The sequence below is a fragment of the Pezoporus wallicus genome, unplaced genomic scaffold, assembly GCF_028554395.1.
Source record: "Pezoporus wallicus isolate ANWC-B61680 ecotype Strahan unplaced genomic scaffold, APGP_CSIRO_Pwel_v1 contig_6094, whole genome shotgun sequence".
NCBI classification, from domain to species: Eukaryota; Metazoa; Chordata; class Aves; order Psittaciformes; family Psittacidae; genus Pezoporus; species Pezoporus wallicus.
In genome coordinates this window covers 1,172,949-1,189,027 of record NW_026635941.1, presented here as the reverse complement: position 1 = coordinate 1,189,027, position 16,079 = coordinate 1,172,949, and the positions used below count along the sequence as shown (strand labels likewise).

General features: G+C 42.7%; 1 protein-coding gene and 1 long non-coding RNA gene across 3 annotated transcripts in view; both read left to right on the top strand.

Annotated features, from left to right (window-relative positions):
* Positions 1-5,942, top strand: part of LOC130593500 (uncharacterized) — an 86,504-nt gene extending 80,562 nt beyond the window's left edge. Inside the window, exon 3 of the long non-coding RNA XR_008970814.1 lies at positions 4,813-5,942. This is a non-coding gene — a long non-coding RNA (uncharacterized LOC130593500). The remainder of the gene's footprint in view (positions 1-4,812) is intronic.
* A 7,260-nt stretch (positions 5,943-13,202) lies between these two features.
* Positions 13,203-16,079, top strand: part of CYYR1 (cysteine and tyrosine rich 1) — a 53,905-nt gene continuing 51,028 nt past the window's right edge. Inside the window, exons 1-2 of one of the 2 annotated variants that reach the window (XM_057398715.1) lie at positions 13,203-13,337; positions 15,418-15,520. In XM_057398715.1, coding sequence (XP_057254698.1) covers positions 13,250-13,337; positions 15,418-15,520 — 191 coding nt within the window. In that variant the 5' untranslated portion in view covers positions 13,203-13,249. Of the gene's footprint in view, positions 13,338-15,414; positions 15,521-16,079 lie in introns of both variants that reach the window. The other variant, XM_057398714.1, reaches the window with a different exon arrangement.

Sequence of the window (16,079 nt, the reverse complement as noted above, 5' to 3'; positions counted from 1 at the left end):
CAGCTAAGTATGTAATTAAGCTTTTTTAAAGCATATTATGTACTCAGCAGACCAGAATGACAATACAGAAGTTGCTCTAGTCTATCTGGTAAATAGGCAATTGCACCTTTTATTCAAATTTTATTTACCATTTAAGAGACAGTCATTCAAATCCATTAAACTTTCTACAGACAGTACTCTTGTTCATCTGTGTATGTAATAACGTTTCATTTATTCAACTGAAAATATATTTTGAGTTGTTAGTGAGGCATGCATGAAGGAATATAAGTTATCCAACACGTCAGGGAAGTCTTAGTCATACAAAAACACTGCATCTAGAGTGCCTCACTTACCTTCTGCCTGTTGCTGCCTCTTGTGGGGCTTCTCCAAGCCTCCCAAATCCGTATCGTGAAGCATATATCAGCATTTGAGATTTATAAAAATCTGCCACCACAAAAATAATTTGCCTTAACATGAGAATGACATATAAATATATGGTACTGCTGTCCTGACTAATGACAGGATAAACATGCAATAAAGCTAATGGTAGCAGGACTATTTCATGGGAGCTTTCATGAATTAAACTCATCCTTGTTTAGCAAATACTTACACATGTTTTCTTCCTTTGAAGTCAATCAAAATTAAGGATGTATATGAGAAGGTTCTCAGTTTGAAAACATCAACACTGAAGAGTGATCTCTTTTAAATAATTTCTAGAGACTTCTAACATGTTTTTATTATACTTTAATACATTATGTATGCAATTAAAAATGCCTTAAAATGACACTTTAATACTGCAGTTTTCAATAAAAAATGCAGGACCACCACTTTTAACAGATTACTCCATGAGCACTGATCTGCAAAAGTAAATGATCTGGTAAAAGTTACCACTTTTCCCGTGTTGATCCAGCAATGCTTTTAAATACAAGCTTAACTTTACCAAACAGGTAGTCCTATGCTAGCCAAAGTAATGAGACCATTCTAGAAATAGTAAAAATTAGGTTTTTCATCTTTTTAGTTTTGCACAGAAGAAGAATATGCCCAAATTGATAAATGCCCACATTCCTCATATCCTAGATACCTGTAAATGGCTTACAGCACTTACACAAGTTGTTTACTGTCAGAAGGAAGAAAAGTGGATATTTTTGACAAACAATTTAAATACTATTGTAGATTTCTTATACTCTCCTCTGCCAGCATAATCAACTGCACTTTTACAGAGATTTTAAAAAGGTTTTTGTGGAATTCTGTGGACACAGAATTTAGGCAAAGAGTATTTTTGAAACTGGGGGTGGGGGGGTGGGGAGGGGTGGTCTTTGTCATAGAATTTGAAGAAGATACTGAGCAGGAATCCTTGGGCTCAAAACCAGCTCTTGTAGGAAACAGACCTTTAAAATCCAAGCCTATTAAAATCTGTAAAATTACCTCTGTTCTGGAATATGTGGATGATGCTGGTTCTCTTTCTTCTTCCAAATAACATACAGCCTTGGATATATTCAGCTACATTCTGGTCTTCAGAGGTGGATGCTACCATGGACTATGCATTCACTTGCGGAACATATTAGTAAAGACTTCTTTTATCCTGGTATGATAATGAAATAAACAATATGAAAAATTTTTAAAGCCTTGTTTTTACATTCTCTGTTGCCAAATGACCAAGATTTTTCTTCTCTAAATTTTGGTTACGATGTTTCTTACTGTCGCAGAAGTTCACCAGCAATCTTTGAGTTACCAAAAAAGTCCTTCTTTCTGCTACTGTCATGCTGACAATACAAAAAGCATTAAACATTTCAATTTATTACTTATTGATTTATTACACCTGTAGAATTTGAACCATATGATGTAACTTATGTTCTATTGCAGATTCTGTTGGTGGGTTTCAACATATCTCACAAAACAATTAAGGTAGCTGTCGTACAGTTGTTATTGTAGGTAGCTGTGGATAGCTGTTATTGTCCAATTTAATTTATGGTTTGATAAACAAGGAATACAAAGGTTAGGGAGCTTACAAAGGAAATCCTTTCCATTTCTGAATGTACTCTCATTTTTTGTTTTCAGTCCTCTGTTCCTAGTATTCTGTTTCCCATTGTAGCTTCCAAAAAGTAATTGGGATTTGATCCTGTGGTTTAATACCTTCACAGTTACGAGTATGCATTTATGTTTTCCTACAGTTTGCATCTTCTACAAGCTTTGTGAATAAACATAATGTAATGAGCCAGGTCCTTATTTGCTGCAGTCTTGGTGTAACTGCTCAGATTTCAGTGGGTCTACTGCAGTTTACAACAGCAAAGGCTTCAGTCACAAATTCCAGACATAAATGGCATGTTTCAAATATCTACCATGAATTTAGGGGGGGGGTTTAATCTGAATGTTAACACAGGATTTACCTAATCCTCAAGAACACTGGTTTTTTTTATAAGTATTTTCTTTTTCTTTTTTTATATTATTCCAGGTGCCATCACACCTCTGTCAAACAGAAGTTAGAATATCACCATTTCCTGAAGAGGTCACTCCTTGACTGCTTGTCATATGGACACACATAATATTGACCAACAGTCTTGTCTTTAGGAAGCCAAAATGGTATTTCTTTGAGAGATATATTAATGAACACATATGTATTATATGTGCCAACTTCTTTTTAACATTTTAGTAAAGCTGCATGTGGCCAGCTGGTGTAAAATAGCGGTTATAATTATGACATCAACAATTTTGTAGGTAGAAATATTTTCTGTTCTGAATAGAGAAAATATCAGTCATGGGATAACTGCAAATCCTGCTTTTCATTGACAATCACTTTATTGTCATGTAATGACAATGAAATGTAATGTAATGAAATGTAACCTTATGCACAGGCTGTGAAACATCTTTGAGGTTATTTGTATTCTTTGCTCCTTTTTTGTTTTTTAATCAGTGTTGCATTCCTGACTGGGTAAACAAGCAGAAGTAAGAGACCTTCTCTCTTTCAGGAGAGAAATTGATTAAAAATGACCTCTCATAGCTTCAGTTTTCCAGCTGATTTCCCTGAAGTGATCCTCATTGGTCATCAACCAGTTATAATAATAACCCCTGATCACTGTGAACAGGTGAATGGAATTCTAAACTCATGCTTTATCACAGGAATGTCTGACAGAAAGAGAAATAATGAATACAACGTAGAAGGCTGGTATCTTAGACAGAAAGGGACTCCAGATAGAACAAAAGAAATGGAAAAGATATACTGAGTACATATGTCGTGCCTTGCACAGCAATTTGGCCTAATTCTGCTCTCCGAAAATCACCCAACCAGAAAAATCTATTACAAAAAATAAAAAAGGAAGCAATGGTTATCCCAGAGCAGTTTCCCAGTCCTCTTCACCAGGCAATGCCACCAGTTCCCAAGCCAGAACAAGAGAAGGGGATACCAGGAGCAGAATGGGAGCATGGGTGCATAATGAGGTGGCTTCTTTTGAAGTAATCTGTTGTGTAAGGTGTTTGGAGGACTAAGCTTAGTTACAGCTGTCCATACTGACATAATGCCACTGTTTTTCATGGGAATTGCTCCAAGATGGTAGGAGAGGCTAGGCAGCTATCCTCTAAGTGAAGTGCATGATTGCATTGGAGTGTTCTTCGTAAAAATCCATACCTATCAAATTTGACACATAGACAAGCTAGGTGCTGGAAAGCTGTAGAGATACAATTTTCCAACAGAACAGAGTTTTAGCTACTCAGCATCCACGCATGGATGTAGAGTTCCCCTATGTCCCTTCTTCCTCCATTGCCCACCTTCATGGGACCCTAGGTAAGTCTGCCACAGAGTGTTGCTTTCATGACATGGTAAGGGCCATGTCCCGTGCTGCAACAGTTTTCACAAGCTGACCCATTCTCATGTCTAAGTAGGAGCTTCAGAGAGAATGTCCCTATGGGTGAGGGCAGAAGTACTTGATAAAATATTACCCCTACTGCATCCAGTGCACATGGATTAATACAGTAGAGAAGAGCTCACTTTTTTCCTACCCTCTATAAAAACAACTACTAATTGTGTATTGGGTAATCTATTGTGTGATCCATTACAACAGGATAATTCTGGATAGATGCAATTAAATGTAAATGTACATGGAGATGCCTTCTCTTCTGATTAAGTTAGTAACCTCTTGTCTTAACTCCTACAGTCCAATTTACCAAGTCTTTCATCACTCTGAAAAGATAGTTCTTCCAGTTCCAAAACGGAATGTATATGGCTTGATTATAACAGGCTCCCGTTATGATTATATGCCTGTGCTGTTCCAGCCCTTTGCTTTTCAGTTCCCTATCTTGTGTCGCCACATGACAAACTCTGTGGAATACAATTAACAGCTGCTGTGATGCTGGCAAGGGTGACATTGCATGCGAGCTGCCTCCCAATTCAAAAGAAAAACCTTAAAAAGATGCTAACTGATTGAAAACCTTCCACCCCCAAAGCTAAGGCATACCATGAAAAGTGGGCCATTGCTTGAAAACAGATCACCTGAACTCTTACCGTAGCTGACCATGAAATCTCTTGAAAATATTTTCTTCTTCAAAAATTATTCCTTAAACAAAAGCCTCTGAGCCTTGATCTCTGTCAGAGGGAGCAGGACCTTGAAAGGACCAAGTGTATGGAAAGAAAAAGAAGGTGCCTTTGTAACTTGATAGACATGTTGTTGTTAACAGTATTTATTTGTTTTAACAGCTTCTTTATTCCAGTAAATCCTTCTTATGAAAAGAAGTAATTGTGAGATGTCTGTGGGGCATTTCTCAGAAGGGTGAGCTTTAATCTTTCACTTACTAGTCCTTGGCGCTGACTTTTGAATCCCTGTGGTTTTTCTCTGTCTCTAGCCCAGGACTTGAAGATTGTCAACTATGTCAGGTCTCAGGATCTGAGGAGGAAGCCTGTGGCTGCTTCACATAAGGGCCAGAACACAGTGCTACCACAGAAGAGCATGAGGGGAGTCTCTGACACCTGCAGTTTCCTCCTCTGAATCCAGTGCCTTCTATGGACACTGCCTCTTAACCTTAGCCAAAAGCACTGGATCCACAACGAGCATTTTGTGCTGCTCTTGTACCCAGAGGCCAGACTACCAAGAACCAGAACAAACAGCCCTGGTGTTTCCTGCTGTCTGCTACAAACGAGACTTATCACTACTCACTTTTCTGCTGTAACATCTTGTGAGGCTTGGAAGCGAGCAGTAAGGCTTGGGATTACCCACCATCTAGCTAACAGAACAGCAGCAATATTAAGAGGATAACATTAGGCTGTGTCCCTTGTCCTCCTTCTGCAGCATCCAACCACTCTTCATTTACAACATGAGTGATACGTATAAATTCTGCACTGCACTTTAGCTTCCTTCCCCCAGCTTCACTAAACTTCCAAATGGCTGTGGACTTTTGTGTGCTTGTTTATCAGAACTCAGGCTCATTGCCTATTTATACACATACGTGTATTTATGTGTCTGTGCATATGTATGTATGCATGTAAAAATATTTATATATATATGCATGTATATCTGCATTTAGTGTATTACTAGGGGGAACATGTTTATAGCTTTTATATGGGGTTACACAATCTCTCACATTTTGAACCAGAGCAGAACCATAGTTCTTGAAGCAGATTTTTGCATTAATGCATGTGACCAGAGTGTGATGGCAAGATATGCCAGGTTTGTCTTAACTTTCTCAACAGAACCTGTTCACAAAACCACTCTACTTAATATTTCAAGATCTGCATTCAGGCTGTCATTCACGACTGCACTTGAAGGAAGAGCCTAGGATCATTTAGATTCAGATCTTGGTTCTGTCACTGACTTTTCATACTGGATTAGAAAAGCCATGTAGTCTCTCTACCACATTTCCTTACAGGCCAGGAAGCAGAACACCACTGTAAGAACACCGACAATGTATTTATTCTTACATCCTCTAGTTCATGGGGATTGATTTATAGGCACTTGAATAAAGCACTGAAAATAGTAGACACAAGTTGTTCAGCTGAGCTTTTTTGGGAAGCTGAAAAACATCAAGCAATTGCGAAGATGTGTTTTTTCCGCAGTTTATTAATACAAATCACTTGTTTCTATTGCCAGTTCTAATGAACTAGCAAGCTGCCAAGTGCTAATGAGCATACAGTCTGAATAGTAATTCCAGTGCCACTGGCCATGATGATTAGGAACATTACTGAATACAAGTGGTGCTGTCTTGACCCTTCTCTCTGCCTCCAACGTGAATGAGTTCTACCATGCTCCAAAACATTTGTCATCTTCTTTAACTGAAAAGTTTAGAACATTTTGTTTTGTTTTTCAAAGAAAGTATATTCCCACTTCTGAAAGCATCCTAATGTAAGGCAGAAATAGCCAAAAATTTGTTTCCACCGCCTTAAGTTGCTCAAGGAAGAGCCACCACATTTTGACTACAGCAATTCTAATACTGAAGCTAAAAAAAGTGGCCACATAAAGATGTGGCTTTGAGCTCTCTCACAGTTGTAAAATTGTGATTATGGTAGTTGGGTTTCTTTCCCTACTCTATCTAACCACCTCCTCATCTACCAATGCTGTGCCTCATCAATTTATATATGAATTTGAGGTGTACACATTCAGGTCAAAAGAATTTGACTCAAGGCACTGAGTCCAGCTAACAGGAATTGGATTCTTTCTTGTGTGAGAGTTTAATAGAATCATGTTACCAAATAGCACCCTCCTGTTTCAATCCACAGAAACAGGATACTGAAGGGGATAAACAGGGCCTATTAGCATAGGGTATCCCCTGAGCTAGCAACATTCCAGCAACATTTGCATGATCATAGGTGCTAAATAACAAAGACAAACTGAGATAATACATGATGTGTTGGAATGACAGAAGATAGGCCACACTTTGGAAGAGAAAATGTACCATACCAGACAGAGCTGTTCTTTGGACTCTAATACATCCTTCACCAGCAACTGCTGATACAATGAAGCCTTCATCTACCTATCCTGAACATAAGCTTTTAAAATACCACTCAGCATTGAATGGTGGAGGCATCGTGCCCGTGCTCTGAATGATTCTGTTTAAAAAAGCATTATGTTCAGAGCAGAAACTTGAAGTTCACAAATTTCTTAAGAGGGGGCATTCATCTGCTTCTTGTAAATAATTCTGCAATGTTAGCCTCTGCCATGTCTTCAGAGGTCTTGCTTTGTTTACACTGAATGTGACAGAGGCCAACAGTTCCTATGAAGCTTAGAGCACAGTAATACATACTTGTAAGCTATCAACTTCATTAAAAATAATATTTAGTATTTTCTAAATATCTTCTACAAGCATTTAGATAATTTAAATATTCCAAGCCAATTTCTTACATGTAGCATCCTGAATCAAAGTGAAAGAGAGCTTTAAATCATGTTGATGGTTCCCTGAATCCTGGGCTGCTGGATTTTTCCTATAGAACAAAACTAAGTATCAGAATAATGCTAAATCTTGCCTGCTGGTAATAACCACTGACAAAATATGGGGATTTATTGCTTTCTGGGGTACATCACATTTCTTGGCACTGAGATAATTTGGTACAGAGCTCTCCATATTATTTCAATGCTTTCCAACATAGTTGAAGGTTTGGCTGATCATTTAAAATGCTCTGTAAAAGGCATGTGAAAAGTAACAGTTACCAGGACATTGATACCACATTTTATCTTGGTAATTTCCATCTTGTCGCTCATCCCCTTACATACCTTCCTGACTGACTATCATTCTGACAAAGGATGCTGTTCACAAAAACTTGCCATTGTCCCTTAAAATCATGTGCAGGATAAAATTTTCACAATAAAGCCCCTGAAAAGAGGATTATGAGTCAGATGATAAACTAGCTCTCCTAGCTGTACCTTCTACTTTGGTAGTTAACTCACTTCAACCATGAGTTTTATGTCATGAGTGTCTAATGACTAATGCTTTGTTTGAAATGGTAATAGAAGTCTAGTATGGATTAAGTTCTTACATTTTTGATTTTGATCCATACATCCTCAAAAGCAATACAGATATTTAAGAAAGACCATTTAATTACTCAGATTCTGAATTCTCATGCTGAATTATTGTTCCAGAGTTTGGGGATTCCATGCTGAGAGAAACGAAACACAATAGAGAAATCACAACTAGTTTATTAATACAGAGAGAATATAGAGATAATAGAAGATACAGTAAAGGATATTGCTGATGTCTGGTTATCTTACCAACCCCAAAGACTATGTGATGATGATCAGGAAACCAGCTCCTAGAAACATCATTGCAGTGCGAGGTGGCAGGTTCAACCTTAGCAGGAAACGTTGACCTGGCTGGTAGGAGGTTCTGCCTCCCCGCATCGCATGAGGCTCAGGCTTTTACGCTAACGAAAATGCACACTCATTCTGATGTAGGGGGCCAGCCTGCATCGAAAGAAGTGGCCAACTATGGATTACAAAAAGGGTCTCTGGGGGTTGGGGACTTTTTGGGGATTTCCAAAGCAGGACTTTCCAGATAGGAGCCAAAGTGAGATTTTTCAGGGAGAAGCCGTGAGGGACCATTACCTGATGTGTCTTGCAATTAGTATAAGACTCCCTTTTGCTAACAGCGGTGTTAACTCCCCTATTTTCAAGGTTAAGTTCCTACAACCGGTGCCAAACAGTACTGTTCTATTTTTGTGTGTTTCACCATGGACCATTATCTAGTGTCACTGACACAATTATGAAAAAAAATAATTGTCTGAGAAGGGTGCGATTTGGAGGAGAGAAAACATCAATGCTAATGCCTAAACCCAAGACTTGTGTGGTTAGTCAGTTTTCTCCAGATGTTGTTACCATTTGCTAAGCCTCACCAAGCACTACTGATCAGTTTATTGAATAAATGTTTCATTAAGAAAGCCAGTAAAGCACACAAGTGCCTGTATTTTTAAATTGTATTCATCAAATCTGAATGAAATTCAGCCTTTTAGCAGATCCCTACAGTCACCATAGGTTTATAAATCACTGTCTGCTGCTCTGCCAGAAAGGATACAGCATTTTTGAGACACTTCTTGCTCTTAACAGAAATAATGCCAGAGGTTTTCCACTACTTCCCTTCTTGTAGACAAATGCGTGAATGGAGAAACGTCTGCCTTACACATGATTAAAAAGGAAAACATCCACTTATGTTCTCTGCTACCTTGATCTTTTCTGGAGGCAAAATGTAGGTAAAGATTTCACTAACTTTTACACAAGTTACCAAAAATAATATATTTCTATCTGTAGAATTAAAATAATTCTGACAAATAAAACCACTATACTGTAGAGATTACATCTACCTTAACATGGTAGATATAACTGAAGGGCCCGTAAAAGATGTTGTTTGCTGCCTAGGAATAATGGCATTCCCGCACTATGCTTTTTGCGAGCTTTACACAGCAACAGGCAGGAGTGTTGAGTACATTCCTCATGTGACAGAGACCAGCAGGATGTGCAGGAAGAATAAGACTGTCTCGTAGCCTTCTAGGTTCTTTGTGATAAATCTCCATTGCCAAAGCTGCTGTCAGAAGTCAGAAACCCCAAAGGAGATAATAAAGTGGCTTGCATGTAGATAAGTAGCTACATAATCATAGACAAGGTTTTTGAAAAAGAAAGCAAGCATGTATTTTTTTGTGTTATAGTCATTAATAGTGTAGTGTAACTATATGCCAATACTACAATAGACCTAATGCATGCTAATAGAGTGGTAAGGAAAAGAGATGGCACTCTGTCAACAGAGGACAGAGCTTGATATTGAAAATCCATTTTAAATATTGTATTTAGTATTCATCATCAGAAAAAGATTTAGCAGAAAGTGCATCCCAAAGTGGCAATCAAAAAACTGATTAGAAGTGTGAAAAGATTTCAGTTTGAAGGAGGAGAAAAGATTTAGCCTTTTTGACTGGTGGGTAGGTAAGTAAAGGGAGACATAAGGGAATCAGAAATTAAAAGCCCAGTCCAGCTAAGAGTGGAGTCATTGGGAAGCCTTTCACTAGCTTCAGGAGAGGCTGCAGTAGGTTCTCAGTCAGTTAATCCTGGTTGTTATTTCATGGTGTAGGAAAAGGGAAAATACAAAATGAAATGTACAATGAAATTATATTGCGCATGTGAAGTACAGTGTATCTGTTGTACTCCCTACCGCTGGATATTGCCAAGGAACACGAGGAAAACAAGGGTGATATTTACTCTTCTCCCAGGTACCAGAGCAGATCCAGGCACTGCTTCTGAGAACGTGCACCCGAATCTTGCAGAGCCAGGAGGAGAAAGTGGTGCTCAGGGGTCGCTAGAGCTCAAAGGATGAGACTACCTCTCCATGCCATTACAGGATAGCATGGGGCAGAGCTGAAGAGACATCTTCCCAGCCACCCCTTTTTCCAGAACTAGGGGTTTGCCCAACTCAACAGCTCCCCTGCTGCTGCAGAGGATGTCCCGGCTCTTGCGGAGATGCTCAGAAGTTTGTCGGCTTGCTACATGCTGGAAAACGTAGAAGACTTACCATTCCTCATGTTGATCCACTCAGCAGCTTGAGTTCAACAAGAGACATCTTTAGTATGCATACAAGGTATCCTGTTAATCGTTTTGAAGTGATTTCTCTAGGGGTAGTCTAGAGGTAAAGAAGTTTAAATGCTTGTCCTAAGTATGTGCCTTCTCCTCTATTAAGTTTCCTCTAGTGCTCTACGTGTGATAATTACTGTTTCTAAACTGCTAATTAAGCTTCTAGAGACGGAGATGCCTGATTATAGTGAGTTTCAAAACACTAGTGCACTGGGAGTGGGATTTTCTCCTTGAACTGTGCCTGAAGATCAGCACTTCAGGGCTTGTACATTTAACATAATGTTATCAATCCTGCATGCTTTTCAATACCATTTTTCAAGAAACACTTCTGATGAGATGATTTTGCCCTCATGCGATGCTGATATGGAGTTTTACAACGAGTATCATTGTGGCTAGGATTTTAGCGCTAATCTTTTGTTGCTCTTCACTATGAATTAGTCTACCTTTAAAATCTCTTTCTGAGAACATGAAACAGTTTTTGGTCCCAGAAAGCCCTCACCTCACCCCAGCACAACCAGAAGATACCACCCTCACATTGTTCTCCCTCTTCTCAGCCTTCTACAAATGCCCTCCATGATGCTGGGAGCAGCAGAAAGGATAGAGTAGGAGACAAGTTGAGCATGCCTTCTTCCAGCAGATTTCTTCATTTTCAGAGCAGATAGTGAGCCTGAATGACGAGCAAGCCCAGGGCTATGATCCTTCTTCTGGATGCCCTTCTCACCCAGGCAGGGGTCTGCCAGGAACAGGGTGATAACCTGTAACAGAAGCAGCACCACACTGCCACCAGCTCTCTTACCCTGGCTCACTTGCAGGAGAGGGTTAAAGGCTGAAAACACGGTGCCAGAGGATGAATTTTGTGATTTTCCCCACATATACCCTATTCTCTTCCAAGAAAAATAAAATCCACTGGAGTAAGCAGGTAAAACCTTGGACTGATTTTTTTTCATGGATTATTTTCAACATTAATTTGAAAATACATTTCCTCATGTCAGATGGACCTTTTAATCGTTTGTCAAGAAGATAGTACTTGGGAAGTAATAATTAGGGCTGGGGAGTGTGAGAGAGGTTCAAAGGACTTGTCCCTCCTGACAGAATAAAGTAACAGCTACAGAAGGCCCATAAATCAGTACTGAAATCAAGCATGCTACAGTGGCTTACAACTATGGGCCATTTTACCCAGCTTTTTGGGAAAATACTTAAATGTGTCTTGCCAAGAGAGCTATGAAGGGGAGGGCACTGCAAAGGAAGGAATGAGCAACAAAAAATGGAAGGAGAGAAAAAATAAATACCAACAAAAGATTTTTTTATCTAAGACAGGCTGGCATGGTGATTGAAGGTGATTAATTAAAATCTGGGTTTCTGGGAGTTATCTACCAGATCTGAGCCTCTTTTATCTAATAAATTCCTTTCCTTTACTACCAATGCTGTCTATTGGCAAAACCCTATTATTTTTTCAAGCTTTTGTTCAGGGACAGACTGTGACCTGTTGACCAGTCAAAGACACAGGGAGAAGACGTAATTCCTTTGAAATAAGCAACCCACCTGGCCCGAGCTTTACTCTCAGCAGCTAACATATAACTGAAATTTCCTTTCATACATTAAACTCAGGCTGTTGCATAAACTAAGGGATACACACTGCAGGGTAGTTAAAAACGTAAGTTTTTTTTCTTTGTTGACAGGTTCTGGCATACATTTGGAAAAACACTCAGCTGTGCACTGAACAACAAAGCAATGGCTTGGTGGTTTGGGGTTTTGTTGCTGTCACAGGTGCGGAATCACCAACTCCTTTAAAAAATATATTTCATTATGTGTTTCTGTGTCAGCCTTTCCCTCTAAGCTGCCGGCAGCAGGAAGCCCTTTATGAGCAGAAACACCTGTGGATGTTTCTCATTTTTGTGTGCATACTTCAACATTTCAAAGGGCATTCCTTGGCTTGCAGCTCTTCATGCAAAGTCAAAGCTCACCTGCTTGGTTTGTGAGACCACGGGGCAGGTATTTTGTCTTGGGGGCCCTGTTTGCGGGAACTCTCACACAGGGTTAGTTGCAGCTGCATTTAAACAGCTATAAAAAACGACTCCTGAAAACCACTTCAAACGGAGCATGGTTCTAGCCTGCTCATGGAAAACCCTTAATACCGAGCAGCAGAGAACTGTGCCCGGGGTTTCTGGCCAGTGGCGGGGTCAGGCTGTGGCTTCTCGGTGCAAGCAGCGCACGACGGGCACAGCCCCCCATGCTGGACGCACTCAGGTGTTACCAACATCAGAGCCGCCAGCATGGCCAGCCTCACCTTCACCGGAGCGCGTCCCACACACCGGTTCTGCTCTTGGGCTTACGAACCAACCGCGGTTGTGATCCCAGTTCACAGACAACCGCGACTGTGATCCCAGCAGAAAACCCCTCGAACGCAGCGCCTGACCAAGGCGGCGGGAGAACGACGAGCGCAGCCTTCCACAGCCTTCCGGGACTCCCCCCGCAGCCAGGCCCGGCCGAGCGGGTCCGAGGCGGACAAAGCCGGCGGGAGGCGGGGAAGAGCGAAGGGCCGCGCCGCGACGGGGCGGCCCCACCGCCGCCACACACGGCGCCTTCGGGCCAGCCCGGGGGCGGCCCCGGCACGGCGGGGGGCAGCGGGCCCGGCCCGGCCCGGCCCCGACGGCGCCGCCCGCTAACCTCCCCACCCCGGCCCGCCGCCGCCCCCGGCCCGCCTTCGCGCTGGGGCGGTCGGCGGCTCCGCGCCCGCCGCCGGCATGGAGGCAGCGGGGCGGCGCGGCCGAGCCGAGGGGCGCCCCGCCTGGGGGGTGCTGCACCCCCTGCTCCTCCTCCTCCTCCTAGCAGGTCAGCGGCGTGCGTGGGGCAGGGGGAGCCGCGAAGCCGCAGGCAGGGGGTGCGAGCGGTGCTGGGAGGGCTGCGAGGGCCGGGGCACGGCGGGTTACGGCAGGCGCACGGGCTTCTCCTGGTTGCCGGAGGTGGAATTGGCAGCAGAGGTGGAAGGCGATGTTCGGGGTGTCCCAGCAGAGCTCTCTCGGGCAGAAAGTGCAGTGTGCGAGTCCTTCTCGGGCTGCAGGGAGGTTCAATGCGTGTCCTGCGGGAAAGACGAGGTGTGGTGTCCTGTCCCGCACCTCTCGGTAGCGCTGGGTGTTGCGAGGGAGCAGGAGCCACAGGAAGCGGCTGCCCTCACATCTGGTCCAGTAGCTGTGCGTACCGGTCATGTTGCGGGCACAGCTGTAGGTGCGTGTGTCGAAAAAGTAGGTAATGGTGCGAAAGGCTGAAGCTCCTGTCATGGAGGTCCTGCGGGGTAACGGTGCGAAGGCCATGCCATGAAGCGTCCCTTGTTCAGGCATGGCGGTTACCTCACAGTAGAGCCCATGCCAGTCGCTGGCTTCTTCTCTCCTCTTTGTGGAGACAAAAAGTACCTCTGGCTGACCCAGTTCACTAGACTGAGGGGCTGGTCTTCAACCGATGGGTCACTTGTTCCATGTTTTGTGCTTGTGAGTTTCCTCAACACAAGGGTACAGGCTGAGGGCACAGCTGCATGAGCTGACCCTTGTGATGTGTTGGGTAGCCTTCTCCAGCCCTCACCGTTGGTGCTTGTTTTCAAGCAGAGACCAGGCATGAGCAGGTTTGGAGAGCTGACCTGTGGAAATGTAGCAAGCAGGATTAAGGTTTGGGATGGATCAGCAGCGTGAGCCATTTGCTGTGCAGTCAGTGTGCAAAGGAGCCTTGGTGCAAGGTGGGAACTTGCGGACAGAGGTGGGACGGGATCAGGACTGTGTCAATGGCTGATATGAGGCAGGGTTGCCCAGATCCCAGCACGTGGAAAGTTGGATCAGCAAGTATGAATGACAGTAATGGAATGGGAGAGCGGGAACCACTTAGCATTATCTGCTGCCTAGGGAACAGGAGCCGCGGAGTGTCAGGAGTGCTTCCGCATTGTTTGCCATCTTCGTTTTTTGGGTCTGTGCTCTGGCAGCATGTGACCAAAGAAGTCACCAGGGGTGGTGGTATGTGGGGCAGGGAGTCCATTTGGATTCATCCAGGCTGCAGCTGAGGACCTGGCAGTGGGGAGGAAGATCCGGGAAGCACAGGATCTCTGAGGGAGTTTTTACAGTGCAGTGTCAGTACCCAAACTGTAGGGTGTTATTTACCTGACTAAGGGCTTTGAAAACACTGAATTGCGATAGCACAAGAGGCTGATAGCTTTAAAATAGCTTCTCACAGCAATAAAAGGATATGTGTTCTTCCACATTTCTTAACTGTGAAGAGCTCTCTTTCTGTTGTGGCACAGTGTGTGTTGTTCCTCAGTCTGATGCAGCATTGCTGCTGGAAACATTTGCGGCCCTGGCTGGGCAGGACAAAGCCTTCAGCAGTGGGGCTGATGGGCACCACCATGCCACGCTGGCCATGACCATGGAGCTGAAGCAGAGTGAGGGGATTGCCACCAGCTGGCAGGGGATGAGGGAGCCCCGGGCAGCTCTAACCTGCACCCCAGGCTAGGGCTGGGCAGGGACTGGGGGAGGTAGCCAGTTCCCAGGCAGCTTCCTTCTCTTGCGCCACCCTGCAGCTGAGGGAGACAGGCAGTGTGGCCTCAGGTTTCCTTCTGGACTCCTTGCTGGAATGGAAGGAGGTGGTCTGAGGTGTCTTTATGTTTAAAAATGCCTTTTTCTTATTTTAAAGTATTAAGCATGAGGAGAAACTGATATGGCCAGCTATAAAATACCCACGCACAAAGCACCTAACTCTGAAATGCAGAATGAGTGGGAATGGGTTGCCACTAGGATTACAGGGTCAGGTTGTGCCTCAAGTGAAGTCCTGTGATTGTATAAAACTGTTAGATTGCATTTTCTTCAAAGCTGAGCTGTACCGCATTTTGTTTTTGCTGCTGTTTGACCGCATGAATGTTATTTTTATTCAGCAGAAGATTGTCTGGCTCAGTGTGATAATGACTGCAAAGCTTACTGCTGTGATGGGACTACTCCCTACTGCTGTTCATATTATGCCTACATTGGGAATGTCCTTTCGTAAGTATATCTGCACTTTGAAAAGGAATGATGTGCTGTGTTCATGAACACTAAACTTGGGGTGCGGGACACTCTGTTTTGGCAGTAAATGGTGTCAGGGTTTGGGGTTTTGGGATCTTGGTTCGGTGTGTTATTTTTCTTGCTGGTAGCAAAACACTGGTATTCCTCTGAAGTCTCATGTTGCATATATTTTTGAAGCGTACCAGAAAGTATGCTAAAGTATGCTAAAATTGAGGGTTATGTATTTAGCCTGTGTACAATAATATAATTTGTGGGTGTAAGCTTTAGAGGTAGTGAGAACTTTGTTTCAAGCTCTTCAGATGAAAAAGGCTGTGAATAGAAATCTTGTGGGTTTTGTTGAAATGCTTTGTTACACTACCTGAGTCAAACCACTTGGATTTGAGACCTTTTGCTTTGAGTAAAAACCCCCTTTTCTTTTTAATGACTTGTTTGTTTTTATTAAGTGGTGTTTTGGCTTTTCCTGGAATTTATTGAATAGATTCTAGGTGAGGGTAATCTGACCCTTTAACACTGTGGTATGAATAGCATGTTTCACAGT